The sequence below is a fragment of the Pocillopora verrucosa genome, chromosome 6 (genome assembly GCF_036669915.1).
Source record: "Pocillopora verrucosa isolate sample1 chromosome 6, ASM3666991v2, whole genome shotgun sequence".
Taxonomy (NCBI): Eukaryota; Metazoa; Cnidaria; class Anthozoa; order Scleractinia; family Pocilloporidae; genus Pocillopora; species Pocillopora verrucosa.
The window spans coordinates 21,488,808-21,507,092 of record NC_089317.1 but is presented as its reverse complement, the minus strand read 5'-3'; the positions used below and the strand labels follow the sequence as shown (position 1 = coordinate 21,507,092).

The following is an 18,285-nucleotide window of genomic DNA, read 5'->3' as shown; positions in this document are numbered from 1 at the left end:
TTAAATCACAAACAAGGTCGTAAAATATTTCGTTTCAGTTTAATTTCCCCTGCCTTTTCTCTTTATGGCTGGACTTGTTGATCATAATGTTTCTTTCGCTATCTAATCAACGGACTGACGTAAATCAGGCCGTTTCAAAAATTGCTAAGGAAAACATAGTCTTAACACAAAATTTCAGTGATCCTATTCTTGTTTTGATTTTGAGTGATTGCTACGCGCTAGGTTGTTAAATTTCATTGGCTAATAACATTTCCCCTATTTCAATGGCTGCTGAACTTTGCGATTTAAAGCTGCTTTCGGGCATGTCACGCCATACAGGTCAAATCAGGCAGATTCACATCGGCATCAACCAAATTAAGCAATAAATCAGGGCAGATCGATAACATCTGAGTAGTTTGGTCCTGTAACTGAAGTTAATTAATAAGAACGGTATGAAACAGCTTCATAAAGACTGTCTGTTGAAGGTCAAAAATAGAGGACCACCCACTCTTTTAGAATGTCAGGAAATCGACAGATGAACAAAAGCTATTTAAACATCATTAGCGCACAAGATTTAAGAGATAATTCACACCCACACATTTTTTTTTTTTGGGTTGAATTTTTACGGAACACCGGTTGAAAGCACCGGCCCTACATATGTGAAGTTCAGTGTGTTTATCTCATTGATGAAAAAATGATAGCGAGTTAATGTCATGGCAAGCAACACGACCATTGTTTTTTTTAAGTTCCTTATCTATTTAGTTACGTGTCCCATATTTGTCGGTTGCAAGATCTTCAAGACTCATACATATCGATTTTTACATTATTTTTGGGGGGTTTCAGATGTTGTTCCCATTCTGTAAACAGCTTCTAACGATGTAAAAAGGGAGAATGAGAGTTTTCACCGCCCCTAATTCCCACGACCCGGGTGAGAGCGTGTTTTGTTAACCTATCTTCAAATTTTACGTTCTCACGGCGATATAATACCATTATTTTTTCTAGCTGTCCGATTATCTAATCAGTTCAGTTTAGCGCTATCATACACTTATCTGAAATTAAAATAATAAATGGTATTACTTCTAACAGTTCTTGCCAAGGAGTCAGAAATGTTTTATCTCAATAAGACTTGTCTTGTGATATCTCTGTAAAGTTGCCGTAGAAGCACGGGCGGGGGGGGGAAGGGAGGGAGGGAGAAGAAAGGAAGGGGACGGGTAGGGGTGCTAAAAGGATGATTTGAGCTCTCCAAAAGCAAAGCAAGGGGGAATTTTACGATAGGGAGAAAAAAAATCGAAAACCAAGAGTTTTGGGGTTTAAGCCAGACCAAAAGATGCCTCAATAAAAATCAAATTCAGAGGTGCCATTTTATATTTCCAAATTTAAAACTAACCAAAATGTCTTATATCACAATAAAGACTACATGAACGCATAAAATCTTATCTTAAGTTCCTTACATTTGGTTAAGAGAACTGCAAGACCTTGAGTTCAAGCAAGAACATTACTAAAACATTGTAAAAGCTTATGCACCGATTTCCTTCAATGAGCGAACATTGAACAATATTCCTTACATAAAAAGCGCGTACATTCCACGTGTTACTTCCCAAAAACACTCTAACGTAAAATATACGGGCTCAAATCTCTGAAAAAACAACCTTTGTAAATTTTGAGTCTCCCAAGGTCATTATTATCCTCTTGGCATTACGAGCAACCATTGCCTTCCTCTCAACCCCCCGGATGATTCAATACCAATGTCCTCGAAGATACCATTTCAAGGCATTTTCTTTTAACCGTTGTTTGCTTTGGGAGTCAAAGGGCCGATTCATTTCACTAAGTTGCAGCCCTTTCTCGTTGTAAGACATAATTTGTGTTTTCATTGGAATTATCTTCCATTATCTAGAGGACTTAAACCGACATTTTGGTGCTAATCACGTTTGAACATCAAACTTGACCTCTAATATTTCAATTGTTTTGATCACTTCTTTTGTAAACAAGTATCCCCTTGACCAATCACATTAGAGAACCCAACAGAAAGTTTGGTAAACAAGATGAGGCGATTAAGGTCAATAATACCGTATTTAGGTAAACATGACACCAATTTGGACCTCCTTGCTTGAGGGAACTGCTTGGAAAGGGTTGAAGAACGTGGGAATAAAATAGGAAGTTGTTATCTTCTCTGTGCATCGGCCTCGTGCGGGAAATGTTTCTTTCGAGTAACAGCCACTCGAACGCCGTAAGACAAAGTTTATCTTCCTGGCCACGATTTTCAGCCTTTAGAAGACCGCGTGGAAGTTTTGAAAGACGCCCATGTCCCAAAAGCTTCATGATTGAAGACATTTTAAGGAAGGAAGAGCCAGTGAAAGGAGGATACCCTCGGCAAATGCGTGAGTCAACGAATGAAGTAATTTAGTACACAACACAGCGAATGTTCTTGGAAACTAACAAGTTCGTTAATGCTCAGCTTGTCTTTGCGCAAACATTCTACGTGACCAAACATTCAGTTAACTAAGAAATTATTTTTATAAAGAACCCTGTTTTATAAAGGAAAGACCAGAGGGCAATGCATTAGAATCATTTGGTATAAACTTTTAGACTGGCCCTCAGTCAAAGAAACAGTTAAAATTTTAGTATTGCGCATTAAATATTAATTTTCCCCTCCATGTACGTAAACACACAAATATTGTTGAAGAGTAAAATGTCATTGCTCTTTGTCGAAAAGTATTAAATGACACTTGCTTCGAAATTAGTGGTCAAATTAGTGCAATATCCTGTTAGGTTAAGATGAAGGGATTGTTGCTTCCAAAGAAACGAAACTATTTTCCCCTCATGACTTAGAAGTGATAAGTGTATTTCTAAAGCCATATTATTTCTGACAGCTTGTCCATTTAATTTGACAATCGATTGTTTTTCCTTCTCAAACGTTGCCTTGTTCCGATTCAAACCCAGTAAAGATCTCCGTATTCACGACGAAAAAAATCAGTTCAATTTTTGTCCACCCGTTGAATGGTTACCTTGTTTTTTTTAGAACTAAATACATTGACATCATGTAAATTTTCTTAGATCTCTAATTAGCCAGCGTCATTGCCTTGTTTTAAAAGATCGCCTTAAAATTGAGGGATTGTAAATAAATTTTATCGGCGGAAAAATTTTAGAGAATGATGGATAAGGAAAGTGAAACGCGGTTGAAACAGAAGCTGTTTTACGATTGAATCAGTCCTTCATTGTTAAATGATTTTGAGACCCTTGACTTCTCCAAATTCTTTCTGCAGCTCACTGGTTTGGCGGTCCTGTTGGGAGCGGATTCGTAGAGCCAGCCTGCTTCCGTGAAGAAGTCGACCTCTGTGAGTAAATGAAATCTTATTTTGTTTCCTTTTGCTTCAGTTTTGTCCTTGTTTTAAGCGCTACAGGATGTCTCTTTTAACGAGGTCAAGAAGCTCCTCCAACTGTAGCCGTTTTTCTTTGTTTTCTGTTGTCCGGTTTACACGATGGACTTATAATTTTCTTTCGGATGATTGTCTACACGGGCTAAATGACAGGAATTCAACAGAAACGCAAACGAAATTGATGACATAAACGCTAGAAACAGTATCAACGCGATGGAAAACCCCGCCTCACTTGCTTGAAGTTTCTTGGCAAAAATTTCAACCTTTGCAAGCTTAAGCGGGGAAATCAAAACCTGGCGACATTTCGTTGCCACACTTGCGATTTAGTGCTCTTTTTTTTTTCATTGTTTTCATCTCGTTTAAAGGAAAACTGACCTGTAAAGCCCGTAACCTAGAGAGAAATAGCATAAACAAGAAAATAAATAGTCAGACTGAGGGCTGTACACTGGCATAGCAAAAATTGCTATAAATTTTCATTTAGTTCATTTTAGTAATCACTGCAGTTTCGATTACGTATGAAAACGTAACCGCATTGTTGTCATGTTTTTAATGAAGGGCGAGTGCTGCTGGACGATATCCAGGCGAAGAGAGTTCTGGAGCGATTAGACAAACTGTATGCATTCATAATGTCGCAAGTTTCAGCTGTGAAAGGGTTACAAAGTTATTTTTTTTTTATAGTCAATGAAAGGGACTTCGAGCAGCAACTGCGTAGCAACGACAATGTGTTGGAACAAAAGGCCTAATAAGCAGAACAAAAGCTCCGCTCGTGCGTTTTCAAATTTTGTCAATTTCCTAAACGTCCTCTGAAAAACAACAACGTGAAATTAATAAATTTTTTCTTCGTTTGGGAACTGAAATACAGAAGTAATTATTTCCATTTGTATTTGGGTTTAATCGCTGCCTTAACATAAGATCGGTTGCCTCAAGAGTTAGTGAACACATCGATCCCTTGGTGAAATTTACGGAAAAATTCAAATCAATTTTTTTAATTAACATTTTCCTTGACTGCTAAAAAGTCCAAATATTATTCAATATTTCTTTGGTAAGATGAAGAGTGATAGGCGGGCACCAGAAATATTAGAACGACGTTTATCTTATGTTTACTCAGGATCATATCTATAGAGTGCTTGATCTGTCTTGTTAACGACAGGCGCGTTATATTTGAGACTTGATGATAGACCGACATCAGGCGGCGCTATCTTGGATTGTGTTGTACACCAAATCGAGGCGTGCCCGTCCAGCCTCAATATGGCACGCGACACGATTTAGTGGCGAAGCGTGAGATCGGTGTATTGCTTGGTTTTTACAGTATCTTTTTAAAAATTCCTGATTACTGTAACTTATTAGACTATGAGCGCGCTGATTGCTGTAACAAATTAGACTATGAGAGCGAGATTTCTCTAACGCGTATCAGTCGACTAACTAATTAGCAGTCGAAGCTGACTAACTAACAAGCGTAGAAATCGAGAGCGAATAGTGTAATTGTCTAATCTAATCGTTCAAAACTTAATAAGACAGGCTCATGTTTTTATGGAATACTGATAAAAATAGGTAACACTAAATGCTATTGACTATTCGTCACGAAATAGAGAGGCTGTACCATAGTTCATCAAATTGCGCCTCTGAAATTAGTATGGTTCCGATTGCTGTTACAATCAGTGGCTTAGAGGAGGCCGTGACTTTAAGGTTAAACGCACACTCCTCAAAGATCGGTAAGAGTTTGGATTCATAGAGGAATACTAGGGATCTTCAGAATATGATCAGCTCTCGAACTTCTGCAACGTTCATTCCCCTTACATTTGTCCGTGTCGCAGCAAACGCACATCGCAGCTGTCCTTATAAACCAAAAAGAGCCAGGAGAGTCCTTGGATTCATGAAGGAAAAATCCAGATTCTTAAAAATGCGTGCATGCAGCATTTGGACCTCGAAGATTTATTAATACGTTAAGTTACTCTAAGCAAGCTTAATGAAGAGTTCACCTCGTGGACAACAAATCTTTATTCTGTATTTTATTTTATTTAATTCAGCGTCATCTGAACCAAGCCAAAGCAAGACCGCTGTCATTTGTCAAGCGCCAAAATATTTCCGCGCCATTTTAGACGAGAGCCGTCGTTTCCGAAGGACACGCACTGTGTTCACACGCGAACAGCTCAAGGCCATGGAAGATAAGTTTGATCAGGAAAAATATCTCTCCACTCACGGCAGAAACGAATTTGCACGTCAGCTGAAACTGACGCCTCTGCAAGTCAAAACCTGGTTCCAAAATCGTCGAATGAAATGGAAGAAAGAGATGCTGAAGAAAGACCCAAAGGCAGTCACTACGCGATCAAAAGGCCGCCCGAAAAAGGACGAGTTTTGATTCAGTGCGGGTACAAACGGAAGGATTGTCAGAAAGGAGAACTATTAAAGTTGTCGTTCATAAAATTTTGTTTTTAAGAGTCCGTAGTCGTATTCTATCTGTCCCTTGACGCATGTGCTGACAGCGACATTATGCTTTTGCTTTCCATAGACAGTGATGACGTATTCTGCAACGTTCCCTATAACTGGCACACGTATTCAGCAACGTTCCCTACAACTGGCACACGAATCTGACGACGCGCCTTCTCGAACGTCGACAGTCCTGAGAAAAATTCTAATTTCTAACAAAACATTCGCGTTGGGTACTGCGGTGTGTTGCATTTTTGGTCGATAAGTGTTGATTTTTGTAAGTTTAACAAAAAATGTCCTTATTTGAAGTAAACCGTCGGCAATATTAGCAAAATGAGTGTATAGTAGTATTTCAATCACAAAACAGTTTTTAAATAATCTCAATTATTTATTACAATATGAAACAAATATCTCCTCCAAAAATCAAAACTATACATTTTCCAGGTAGATAACAGAAGCACTACAGATTCATATGGATCTCTATGATCCTCACTGAAGTTGTGCCATCACCGCAAATGCTCTTAGAGGTGGTTCACTTTCTGAGTAACTTTGTTTAAATTTGTGATACGATAGAGTTCATTGTGTGAAAATTAAAGAGTCATCCGAAAGTATGAAACTTGAATTACCAAAGAAAAGAACGTATTTAATGGATGTTTCAGCACAAAGAGCAAATTCCTCTTCATTACTTGATATTGAAAGCTCGAAGAGTGTGTTAGAAATGTGAAGATGGCAATATTTCCCTCAGTTATGGATCTTCCTCGGCAGATTCTTGAATCTCTGCGGGCTTCGTTTCTTCTTTTAATTTCACTGCAAGTAAAGAACCAAATTTTAAATTTCCATCCCCCATGAATGTGTACCGACTTCCAACACTACGTTACGTACTAAAACCAATCAGAGCACGTCAAAACGTGACACGTAAATAGGGATTCTACCAGTTGGGGTGGGGAAGGTGAGGGACATTTAGCTGTCTTGTCAAGCTAAGAACCTTGTTATGGGAATCAAGAATCCTGTTCGGCTTTCACCATAGGGTGTTTTGACAAGAATTATTTTTGTTTCGTTTTTCACTTTCCTTAAAGATATTTCTCCTGGGGCTTGAGAAACCACTTCTCCAAGTAGATATCGTTTCCTAATCTGATTCTACCCTCACAGGAGAATATTCTCTTGACCCTCATCAACTCAACCAGCACAAGTAGAAATGTTTACTTACGAGTTTATTTAGACTACATCTAGGGAAGAAGTGTATTTGTTGAGTTAGCTGGGACGTGCCAACTGACTATGAAAATTGAGAGTTTTCGGAAACACAGCGGTTAAACGTCGGGCATGCGGTAGTGGATCAATTTTCGCAGGGCGCGCGCCAATTTCCCTCGTAAAATTTTAAAGGAAAAGATAACGAGCATAGAAATGTGTAAATGGAAAAAAAACTAGGAAAAAGAAATTTACAGTTTACTTACATTTGCCATATTTTTTGTGTTTGTTCCTGAAACGTACACATTTTTTCAGGACTCCCTTGTTTTTCGTCACGAGACATATGACGTCAGCAATAAGCAGAAACAATGCAATGGCTATAGACAGGATTATTACTGATAAGACCAGTTTGTCTGTGAATTAAACGGGGAATAATAAAGAAAATTAGCACGTCTGAGGATGGAAAAAAAATGAAGATGGTGTTTAGTATGCAGGAAACACGCTGATCTAATAGCTAACGCGCTGGACCGAAGCCGAGTAATTACGTTTTGTTCTAGGTAAGACACCTTACTATCACCATTCCCTCTCCAATCTGGAGTATATCACGGGTAGGGGTAACCAGCCGCGGAAGCCCAACCAAATGAAGAGACTGGTTCCTTATTTAGGAGACGTGAAAATATTTCTCATCTCTGGTTGTCCCCATTGAAAACGCTCTACGTTGCGGGACGATATTCAGTAAAATAAAAATAATGAACTTTCGGGAAATAAAAAAATTTCACATGATAAATATTGATATTCATAAGGGGATAACTAGTGTCACTAAAAGTCAGGTATACTCTTGGAGACTGTAGACAGAGGCACGAGTAACGAGACCCCTGAATGTGGCAACGTAACAGTTACTCGAAAAAGAAGTAAAAAGACTCAAGAAAAGTGGAGAAGAAAGGATCGAAGGATGGGACGAGACAGAAGAGTTTACCTTTTGGTTCCTTACAGTGCTTTCCATCGTGATTGTTATAAGCGTCTGCGATCTTGTGTCCTGATTGGTCGACACACCAACATTTTTTCAAGTGGACAGAACATTGGATCATGTGATACGATCCATCATCATTGCATTTAGGCAAGAATTCTAGTCTCAGTCGGGGATCACCAGCCAACAATCGGTCTCTTTGGCACTGGGTGATGTCTAAGAGAAGAGAGTTTGAGTAGTTTTCACGTGAATATCGAAAGTAATTTTGGAAAGCTTTACTTCGCTATGTAATGGCCCCAAAAAAATTTCGCTACCCTTTCAACAAATCCCATGTAAAATTAAATACAAATCGCGACTTAGTCACTCGCCTTTTGCCACATTCGAGACACGGTGTTTGATTTTCATTTGACTTCTAATTGGCTACTTCTCATATTTTTTGTTGTTCTTGTTAGCCGTACTTGTAACTTTGCTTTCTGGTAAATGCGCTCTAAAGATGGAAACAAGCTCGAGGGTTCCAAACAATTAATTCAGTTGTTGCAAAGTACTCACTTTTTGATTTATCCTCTCTTAGTTTTATTTTGATTTGTTGAAATCCCAGTTTGTTTCTCGCTTTGCATCGGTACTCTCCAAAATCGCTGTCACGAAAGGGTGTCACGCGTAACGTACTCAGCCTGGGTGAGTTCTCCACTTTCTGTACACAAAAAGCGCATTTATCCCCTAGCTTCTTTTTTCCCTTCGTCCAAATCACCTTAGGCGGTGGATGGCCGTCGTAGAAACATTTCAACGTGGCTTCTTGACCCAGTTGACTCGCTTTAATTTTATCTGATCTGCTTTTGTCGATTCGAGCAGCCTTCTCGAACAATAGCGAGACTGAAAGGTAAAAAGAATTATTAAAAATTAGCCACAATTTTTTGTCAACGACAAGCCTATCAGAATGAAGCAAAATTCTCAGGGAACATCCTTACAAAAGGCGTGTAAACGTTGCTAGTGTAACAAGGCACGTATCCTTAGAATAAAATTAAACTGCTGTTAAAAATAGTCAACGGTAAAGGAGAAAAATAATCAGGAAGTTTATCGGTTTCGCACCACACCTTGTGATTTGTTCAAAACTCTTGTGGCATCCCTCTCGAATAATCAGATGAAAAAATTGAAACCACCAGCACTTTGCCACTCGTACTATTGGGTTCGCTTGTTTTTATTTTGAGTTCTCATTGGCTCTCTGTAATATTCCCCTATGTTCTGATTGGACCTTGCGATTTTACCTTACTTCGCAGTCTGATTGGTCCAGAAATCTTACGCCACTTTCTCAACAAATCAGATTCAAAACTGTAACCAGCCGCGACTTGGTCAATCGCGTTTTCCCGCGCTTCAGGCAGTTAACCTGTTTTTACTTTACTTATTTCTCGCCAATTTGTTGTAATCTTTTCCTTTGCCCCGATTGGTCGTAGTGTTAACTTTGGTCGTTGTTTTGACACCCAATTGAAAATTGTGCCAATTTGACTTTGGTTTTGCAACACTCAATCGAAAAGCGCACTGTAAACTCGAAAGATGCGAAATTGTCTAATCAAGGTTTTTTCTCTCACCTGGAGACAAACCACACAATAGCCATAAAACGAAAAGCACCACTTTCATCATGAAACCACATTAAGAAGGTGAGGCATCGAAGAGCAGAACCCTATCAGTAGTAGGCCAAATGCATCCTTTATGACGCAACAAACGCAAGTTCACAGTTTGCGTGCCCGCAGAACGAACCTCGCGCGTGTTCTGCGCCTGCGCATCACATAGTACCCCGATCGATCCATTGTATTTTGCAAAGGAAAGTCAAATTATGCCAAATCTCGAGAAACAAATTTATATCACTTGGGAGATCTTCAAAATAATAGATTTGAAAAGCCGAAGAGAATTTAGCACCAGTCTCGGAAACCGTGTCTCACTACGTCAGCTTGGAGCCATTCTGCAGTCACGTAATCGAAGCGAAGCGAAGAAAACTTCGCTTTAAAAAGTCACTTATATTTTTCTTTAGAATTTCGTAAATGGCTCTAAATGTTTACCTTCTCTATCAGCACCAGACCCCATCTTCTCTATAACCGTTGAAGTTAACGTTTAGTTCCAACAAGAAACTTGACTGAATAATTTGCTCCCGGTGAACTCGATCTCAGACTGCCCACAAGTTGGTAAGATCCGGGGGATGTTTTGCAGAGACCGGCCGAGAAGCGTCCAAAGGTTAAAAACGCACGTGCAAGCTATTGTTCCACTTCATTTCAAATTCTTTTGTTCGACTTGTTGTAGTTATGTCATCACCGTCTTGGTTTGCTGAAAGTTCCTGATAACGTTCTATAAATGATATGCGCATACGAGATTACTAGTCCTTCGCTAGGCCTGGCTAGGAGGGATGAATTGGACGTGCGATAGGAAGTCGTAAAAGGGGACTGAGGAAGACTCAATGGTATGAGGGGCGTATCTCTTCGTTTTCTGCCTTGTCTGCAGTGAGCACTTTAGCAAAAAGGGAACCAAAAAGAAGTATTTCAAGTGTACGATTCATGGCAGTCAACATGCGCGCGCCACGCGCTCAGAAAGATATGTTTCGATCCGTACACGTGTATGAGAACTACAGCTCCACGCTCCACAGGATGTGGTTGAAGTCTATAAATGTTGTATAGTATAGCCCCACTTACCGTAGGCTAGCCCGGGGCTATGGTTTAATTGGTTTCCTGACATTTTCATTAAATAGGAGATTATACAGCTGTTAGGGATATGACTAGAAGCGTCTGAAATGACTTTTAAAGTGCCATGACCTTCTCATTCGCGAAGGCATTTTTTCGAAACGCCAATTTAAGAAACGGAAGTTTCTCGCAGTTAGAGGCCCTGATCAAAAGAAAAGAGAGAACAACGGAGAACATAAAATCATTTGACGATATTAATTGTGAAGTGCAGTGACAAGGCGATAAGATCTTGACGTTTAAAATGAAATTCGCCTTGAGTATTAGATCAAAAGTCTTTACACCAACAAAACCCTGTTTAATATCGAGTCTATTACACTGACTATGGATTGTAATGGTAAGGCGACAAAAGTCCTTCAACAGCAGTACAGCGTCCAGGCAGAAGCTAAATATAACTGCAGCAAGACCTCCGAATCAAGGTCTCCTTTACCATCGCATCTAAACATACAAAAACGCAGATCAACGCGAGATGTAGCTGTCATGGCGTCTAATGCATTGACGGCGCCGATGGTAAGTGATGCCTGCGCCGGCTCGTCGCAGATTACGCACGAAAAAAAAAGATGCTAGCGATACGCCTAAAATATAATTACAACGCCTACCCACTCTAAGGGAGTATGGTATTAATCTATTCAATCAAAATTCTTTTGATCAAACGGTGGACAACCCAATATCACAAATCAACACATCACATCGCGCTGCAGGCGAAAATAAGATCATGATTCTCATTAAATCTGTAAGTGATGAAACATGATCTGTTTGCAACAGTAGACACTTGTCGACCGTTGCAGCGAGTTGCTGTGGTCAATCCAGTTACGACCGTTTTGAGTAGCTGTTGAGGCTCTCGTGGCGAGTTACACGCGTCACGTTCGGGCTGCGTTTGTCATCTTTAATGCAAGTGCGTGGCAGACGCCTTAGTCACATTGAAACATGGACAAATCGTTTTCCACTCTTATTCCTAGCTTGATGAGCAAAGAAAGGACTGAGGGAAAGTCAGCGGTTTCGCCTCAACGTCCTGTTACCGAGAACTTCCTCGATTCACCTTGAGCCGACACCATCTCCTACAGAGAGCTATCGCGCGTGAGTTGGGGTCCACGTTGAGATGATCTCGTCACAATGTCGCGCATTGCTACATTGGATGCGCAGACTGGATACAATGTAATCTCGATTTCTCCCTTCTATTTTGAGCTAAAAGAAACCAGCTGGGTTACGTGAATCATTCATTTGGTGAAACATGAGATCTACCCAACTTCCAAAATAACTTTCTCACATAAAACCCATGGCATATGGAGGAAAGCATTTCCAAGTTGGCTCCAGGTGTTCGTGCTCTAACAGGCAGCCTAAACTTGCATCAACGAGGAAAAAGATAACTCTTTACAAGAAAAAACACTTTTCCCCCGCATTTTCCTGTGTAAAAAACTGTGTACCCTGTTTGTTTCTCCTCAACTGATTAAAAGCAAGCCTTTTCAACGGTCTGGCCTGAGACTTGAAAGGTAAACCGATTGTTTCACGCAACGAAAAACAAAGAAAACTTCATTTTGTTTTCCACAAGGGGGACGCATGTCTCAGCGTGAAACTGAAGTTAATGTTGCATGCCCTTCTAAGTGGGCACATACGCCAAATTCAAGAATGCCGTCAAATGAAATTAGACACCCTACAGAAACGTGTAGAAAAATCACCATTACTGAAGTCTTTCATTGGAATTAATCAATTCAAAAGGTCTTCTCTGCTTTCAATGATATTTTGAGATTTACTTCAGCTATTCAACTATCTAGTTATAAATATTTATATCTAATAATCTATTGGATATTGTGTCAAAATGCACAGTATCATCAAAACACAAAATCGTTATAATTCATCACTTTACCTTAGCTTTTGACGGTCAATTATCACTGTTGTTTATAATTAAACGGATTGTTCCATTTCCCAGAGAGGTTTGATTGCTGGTTCGATAACAGATTGTAATCCTGTTACTATGGCTGTCAATTAATTGTCAGACGTACCCGATCGTTACAAAGAAGAATCGATCGATGACTAGACACAGACGTTAAATCAATTAATAGCCTGTTGAAAAAAAGAGAAGGTGGGCACAACATCTGTAACATTTTCTTTAGAAATCGAATCGAACATACTTTTAAATTGCTGCTAATAACATGCTGCTGAAATCTTTTCTTTTTTTCACAATACCTTACAACATCTGTCATATCTCTGAAATTTTGCCGCGAAAGTGGCCCTAGATCAGCAGATCACTCGCATGACAACAAAAATATCGGCTTTTCTTTTACAACTTAAAAGCTAGACTATCAAAAAGGTACATTGATTAAAGTTTACTGTTATAATCTTAAGTAAACTCTAATTTCAGTTCTGTTATTTACAGAGTAAGCTTTTTAATCGATTATTTGATTTTCCAGTGGTGGATCCGCGTCGTCTTGTACTTTGTGTTCTTTCAACCATGGAAAGCGACGCTAACAAAATATTTTGGCCAAAACTAAACTGAATCGATGACATCCGCTCCGCGAAAGAAGCTGTGCACGAGAGCATTAAAAGAGAAAATAAAACTTGATTTTCTGTAGAATATACAGTACGTCTTGCCGTTACACGTTACTCTCTCACTATAAAAAGCGGGAATTTTTCTTTGTACAAACTCAAACATTGATTTGTCTGAAGGATAATAATCTCACGGAATTCGGTTTGCTGGATGTAAATTTACATCGTATGCAATAACCCACGAGAGAAATTTTTAATCTCGACGCAGATAACTTGCGACCCAACTTTACGGTTGCAAAATTTCAGACAAACATTTTATTACGGTTCTATCAACGTCGAGCTCTCTTGGCCTCGTAAGGTCGCTTTATTACCGAAGTTTTGGCTCTTCTTTCTCTAGAATTTCTCTGTTTCACGCAATTACCTAGAAGGAGAGAAAAATAATCTCTTAACAACTTCGCTTGAAATCTGATTGACCGTCTGTGTAACTTTAAGTATTAATAATGACACAAACAACAATTTAAAATTCACCTGCGACTTTTTTGTTTCTATTTCCAGCCGGCGCATCGCCAAACTCTCGTAAACGTTTCCGCGAAGGGTCGATCGGTACGAAACCACTCCTTGGAATGCTTTCCCCTTCTCTGCCTCTAGTTCTTAGATTATACCTTGCGGCAGAGTGGGTAGGATCGACAATGTTTTGGCGACAGAAATTTTCGGAAGATTCCGTGTCACACGTAGAAATTCCTTCAGTTGGCGATTTACGGGTTTGTAGTCTCTTTCCAACTCGCTGCCACTTGAATCTACCTGAAAGCGGTTGACAATTCTCAAAATCAAAATTCCACTGGCATTTCTTTTCTTCTGACATGTACTTTAACTCTCTGGCTAAATCGTCTCGAATTTGCTTATGATCAACTGTTCCAAAGAGGTTTCTCTTGACGTCTTTGACGCGTCCCCTACCCGCGTCACGACTGACGCTAGTCATAGTAGAGGATTAGTATTCCAAAAATCGGGTGCAATACAAGTTGGCTTGTAGCGATTCTCTTCGAGCACAAACAGTAATTCTACGCTTTGCTCGACTCGACAGGTAGGTAAACCTTCGTAAGATGTGATTCCATTCACCAAACTTCCTTAACTTGCAATCCAAACGAGAAAATAAGCGTAGTAGATGTTGCGTAGCGATGGCGTCGCTCTGTCAAAATCTTGCTCAACGGTAGTATTTTCTATCTTCCCTCGAGAATCAATACTTTTCCGCCAGAGGCACAATTTCTATTGCGATTACAACCAAATCAAGAATGCTGGATTTTTCCAAATTCCACAAACACGAAGTATTAAATAATTCTGTGGCACAAATTGTTTATATTAATTGCAGGGACGAAAAAATATAAAATTTGTAAGCGTCCCTTTACTAGAATCCCGCCACGCCGTAAGAGGCCACGCGAACAGATTAGCCCGAGATTTACTCCCAGCCAATTAAAACTTGTAACGTCACAGTTCTATCTATTTAAAGTGACAGATATGACAGCTTCTGTACAAAGCAGTCTTTGTTCTAAGGTTTTGTTTACAGTTGACGCCGTCAAAAAAGCAACTAGGAAATTGACTTTTCGAAGCTATAATCGAAAAACACGGATGTTTTTGATGGGGTTGAAAAGAATGGTAACACTTTAGGGTAATTACTAGTGAGATTGCTGTTTGAAGACAATAAAAACTCGTCCGTTTAAGATGGGCGCCAATGGAAAATAAAGCGTCGTTTGCAATATGATATCTGCTTTCAAGCAACACATCTGGTCTAATTCGAAGTAGCGCGAGTTAAAAAATCTTTGTCTTTATTATTGATTTGTAATTCCGAAAATTGGTTAAGATTGAGCATCTGTTTGCATAAGCAATTCCGTGAGATTTCGACAAGATGTTGCTGAGAAAAATACTCGATGAAAAGTGGACGGTTGACACGATTTGACATGATGCAAGCTAGCACGGGTTTTTGTCAGGCAGAAATTGGGTGTGAACGACATCAATTCACACAATTTGCGGAGTCAATATTATTTGATTGCCTTTACACCGTATTTAAAGTTATCGATTGCGTAACGCAACCACAGAGAACTAGATTGTCTAACTAGTCATGCGCTAAGTTCAGAATTTTGTCTTAAAATGATAAAAATTGGTAGTTATGAGACATAATTTGAAGCTCAAAACCCTTGAACAACTTGTACAAAATGACAAATAGCAGTAAGTGTCTGTATTCTCTTATCAATTGTTCTAAAAATGATTGATATCAAAAGGAAAACAACGTCACTGGACAGTGGCGAAATGTAAGTTGTTTATCAAAAACAAACACTTCAACGTAAAAGTATTTTGTTGGACTGACGGTTTCCAAAGACACAGCAATTGCTAGATCTATCCAGAAGATTACACTAAAAATTTCATTTTTAATGCTATCAAACTAATGTTTAGGCTGGCTCTGAACGCAACGCAAGTTACTCGCAAAGAAATTTCCGAGGCGCGAGAATTTTTACCTCTCTGAAAGCGTCGAAGCGAACCGGAAACAGTGCCACGCGAACGACAGAGACTTTCGCAAGTATGAAGTTTGGTATGCCAGCTGAAAATGACTAATATTGAACAAATCTTTTACACACCACTAAAAAATATTACTTTGAAAATTATCAAAGCTTCGCTGTTTGGTTACTTTCTACCGCAGTTACCAAGTTAAGTAAAACAGAGAAGGAATGAAATTTTCTAAATGGAAAAATCAGTTTCGTCCACATTCAAAGTTTTATTCAAAACTGAAAGGAAAACGATTCTTTTATTTTGATATGCTGGCCTACTGTTCTTAAAAATTAGGAAAAAAATGAAGAAATATTGAAGAAGTCTAAAGGTTTTCGAAAATCTATTGTACTGAGTCACCTTGTTTAGAAAAAACTCATGATCGGAAGCGTGCCCGCGGGAGAGCGTGACAGTGATGAAGCGTGACAATATTCCGACCAGTCAAGAGGAAAATCGAAATGGTTAATTATATAACATTCACTAAGCAATTGCCTAATATCTACATCTAAAGTTCATTTACGAGCCAATTGCATAGTACAGTTGAACAAGTATTTTTGGGGCGGTAAAATTCCGTTTAGGGGTTTACGAATAAATTATGTTTCAAAACATTTTTACAGGCATTTCCGCTGGTAACATTTCTGATAAACAATCACGAAAATCGAACATCAAGCCATAAAAGGAAAAGAAAATGAAACGTTATGCAGTGAAAGATGAACAAAGACGCTTACCTCTTTCGGAGGCGCTCGCTTGATCAGCTATGATTCAGTTTTACGTTCAAATATTTAACTCATATAAATTAAGTAAATACAAAACTGAGCCCTCGTAGATTAAAATTACAACAATATACGCGTAAAGATGTACGACTTATCTCTTTTTATCCGAATTCATTGGAGTATTTAAGCCATCAAATGACTACCTGCTTCTATGTCTCTAAACGATATGCAAATCCAACTCTCCTCGACCGCACCTGCTTAAGAGTTTAAAGCTTAAGAGGGAAAGTGAAACGTGTTAATGACATTAGTGATTGTTTGACTCAAGACCTCGAATGGCGAGCAATCGGTAACTCTTTCTGCAATTCAAAACGCAGGAAGAAGAAAATTACGCTAAAAATAAAATAAAATTCATCGGAGACACCTGATAGACACTCACAAGTACTCTGCAGCGTTATTCTTTGAGGAAAAGACAAAAATTGGTTGTGTTTTTCCGCTTATTTCCGGTCGAATCAATCCTTGGACTCACAAGGTCATGTTGTACCAACTCTGACAAAGTTGCTTCCTGTTAGCAAAGCACGGGCTCCGTACAATCCCGTTTGATATCCGCGCCGTCCACAAGCAGAAACATAAACAACGAAGTATCATCTGCCATTTTTCGGCGGAGTTTGAGGAAGCTGTGAGTATTTATCGGCTGAATTCTTCGCAACTTCCTTAACTTCCTCTTTTTCCGCAGCGCTGCTCTCTCCAACTTTAGAATCGTCTCTCTCGGTTTCAACCGACCCAACTTTTTGCCATTGAAATGTTCCTCCCGCCTTCGGTACCCCTTTCTCGAAATCGAAATTCCATTTTTCGTTCTTCTCTTGTACATCTTTCTTTAATTCCTTCTTCAAATATTCATCCAGTTCTTTGTGATCTGGTCGCCCAAAGAGGCACTTCTTTGCTTTGCTCTCTTCGGGATTCATCGAAGAAAACGACGCATGCGGTGAAAGTGAACACAGTACTGAACTTTAGAATTTTCCTCCTGTCATGCCTAGTTAAGTTCTTTCTGGGGTTCAAAGATTTTTCATTTCGCAAGAATTTATGCAAACGCGCGAAAAAGGTTTCTACGTCATCAGCTGGTATTTACGACTAGTTATTATAAATACTGTTCGGGCAAGTTCAGACACGTTTTTTACCCCTCTTCAAACACGCTATAAAAGGCAAAAATATAAACATCACGTGGATTATTTCTGTGTGTATGTGTGTGCCTGTCCGTCTGTCTGTCGAGGTGAAGTTGGAAAGTAAAGAATGCAAAATCTATAACGAAATAGCTGCCAGCTGCACATTAAACGTCTAATCAGCAACTTCATCAACTCCCACGCTTTCCCACAGACACCGCACGATATTCGTCGGTTTACTTTCACTCTCACTGTTAAATTTTTGCTCCCCTCATCGTGTTGAGAGCTGCTTATCGAAGTAAATTTCATGGAGGGGAAAATATTTCGATTCGAAACCGAAGATCATGCAGTTCGTGGGAAAAGTCACGAAAATCGACGGCTTCCGCTAATATAGTAGTTACATGAACTCAGAAAAATCAAGAAACATAAGATTTAAGAAGGCACAATTAATTCGACTTTCCCGTGAAGTGATTCATAAATCTTTGCTTGAATAGGAAAAAAGTCATTGAAAAAATTTCGATGTTTATGATGACTCTTCAAATGGATTTGAACCGGAAATATATAAACAAAACTGTTTTGCACAAGTGCTTGAAAACTTGACTATGACAGTAATTTAGACGTACGCATTTGCTTTTCTTGGAAAAATAGAAGTTAAGAAGAGTGAAGCGTATTTACGTACAGTACAGTACGTGTGCAAATAATGCATGGAAGTAACGTCTGTTCCGCGGGGTCACGTTAATT

General features: G+C 39.2%; 4 protein-coding genes across 4 annotated transcripts; 1 reads left to right on the top strand and 3 right to left on the bottom strand.

The window, feature by feature from the left end:
* Positions 1-2,145: 2,145 nt before the first annotated feature.
* Positions 2,146-5,731, top strand: LOC131776345 (homeobox protein BarH-like 2). The gene is made up of 3 exons (XM_059092511.2): positions 2,146-2,357; positions 3,243-3,314; positions 5,384-5,731. The coding sequence occupies exons 1-3, from the start codon at positions 2,174-2,176 to the stop codon at positions 5,713-5,715; spliced, it is 588 nt and encodes a 195-aa protein (XP_058948494.1). The 5' UTR covers positions 2,146-2,173; the 3' UTR covers positions 5,716-5,731.
* A 449-nt stretch (positions 5,732-6,180) lies between these two features.
* On the bottom strand, positions 6,181-12,204 carry LOC131776347 (pro-neuregulin-2, membrane-bound isoform). Its single transcript, XM_059092512.2, has 5 exons — positions 9,987-12,204; positions 8,485-8,805; positions 7,945-8,151; positions 7,235-7,381; positions 6,181-6,590 (listed from the first exon to the last, which is right to left on the bottom strand). Exons 1-5 carry the CDS (start codon positions 10,009-10,011, stop codon positions 6,529-6,531), a joined length of 762 nt encoding a protein of 253 aa, XP_058948495.2. The 5' UTR covers positions 10,012-12,204; the 3' UTR covers positions 6,181-6,528.
* A 133-nt stretch (positions 12,205-12,337) lies between these two features.
* Positions 12,338-17,660, bottom strand: LOC131776325 (uncharacterized). The gene is made up of 2 exons (XM_059092490.2): positions 13,668-17,660; positions 12,338-13,560 (listed from the first exon to the last, which is right to left on the bottom strand). The coding sequence occupies exons 1-2, from the start codon at positions 14,116-14,118 to the stop codon at positions 13,469-13,471; spliced, it is 543 nt and encodes a 180-aa protein (XP_058948473.1). The 5' UTR covers positions 14,119-17,660; the 3' UTR covers positions 12,338-13,468.
* LOC131776348 (cyclin-dependent kinase inhibitor 1C-like) lies at positions 17,029-17,349 on the bottom strand. The gene has a single exon (XM_059092513.2). The coding sequence runs from the start codon at positions 17,347-17,349 to the stop codon at positions 17,029-17,031; it is 321 nt and encodes a 106-aa protein (XP_058948496.2).
* Positions 17,661-18,285: the final 625 nt, after the last annotated feature.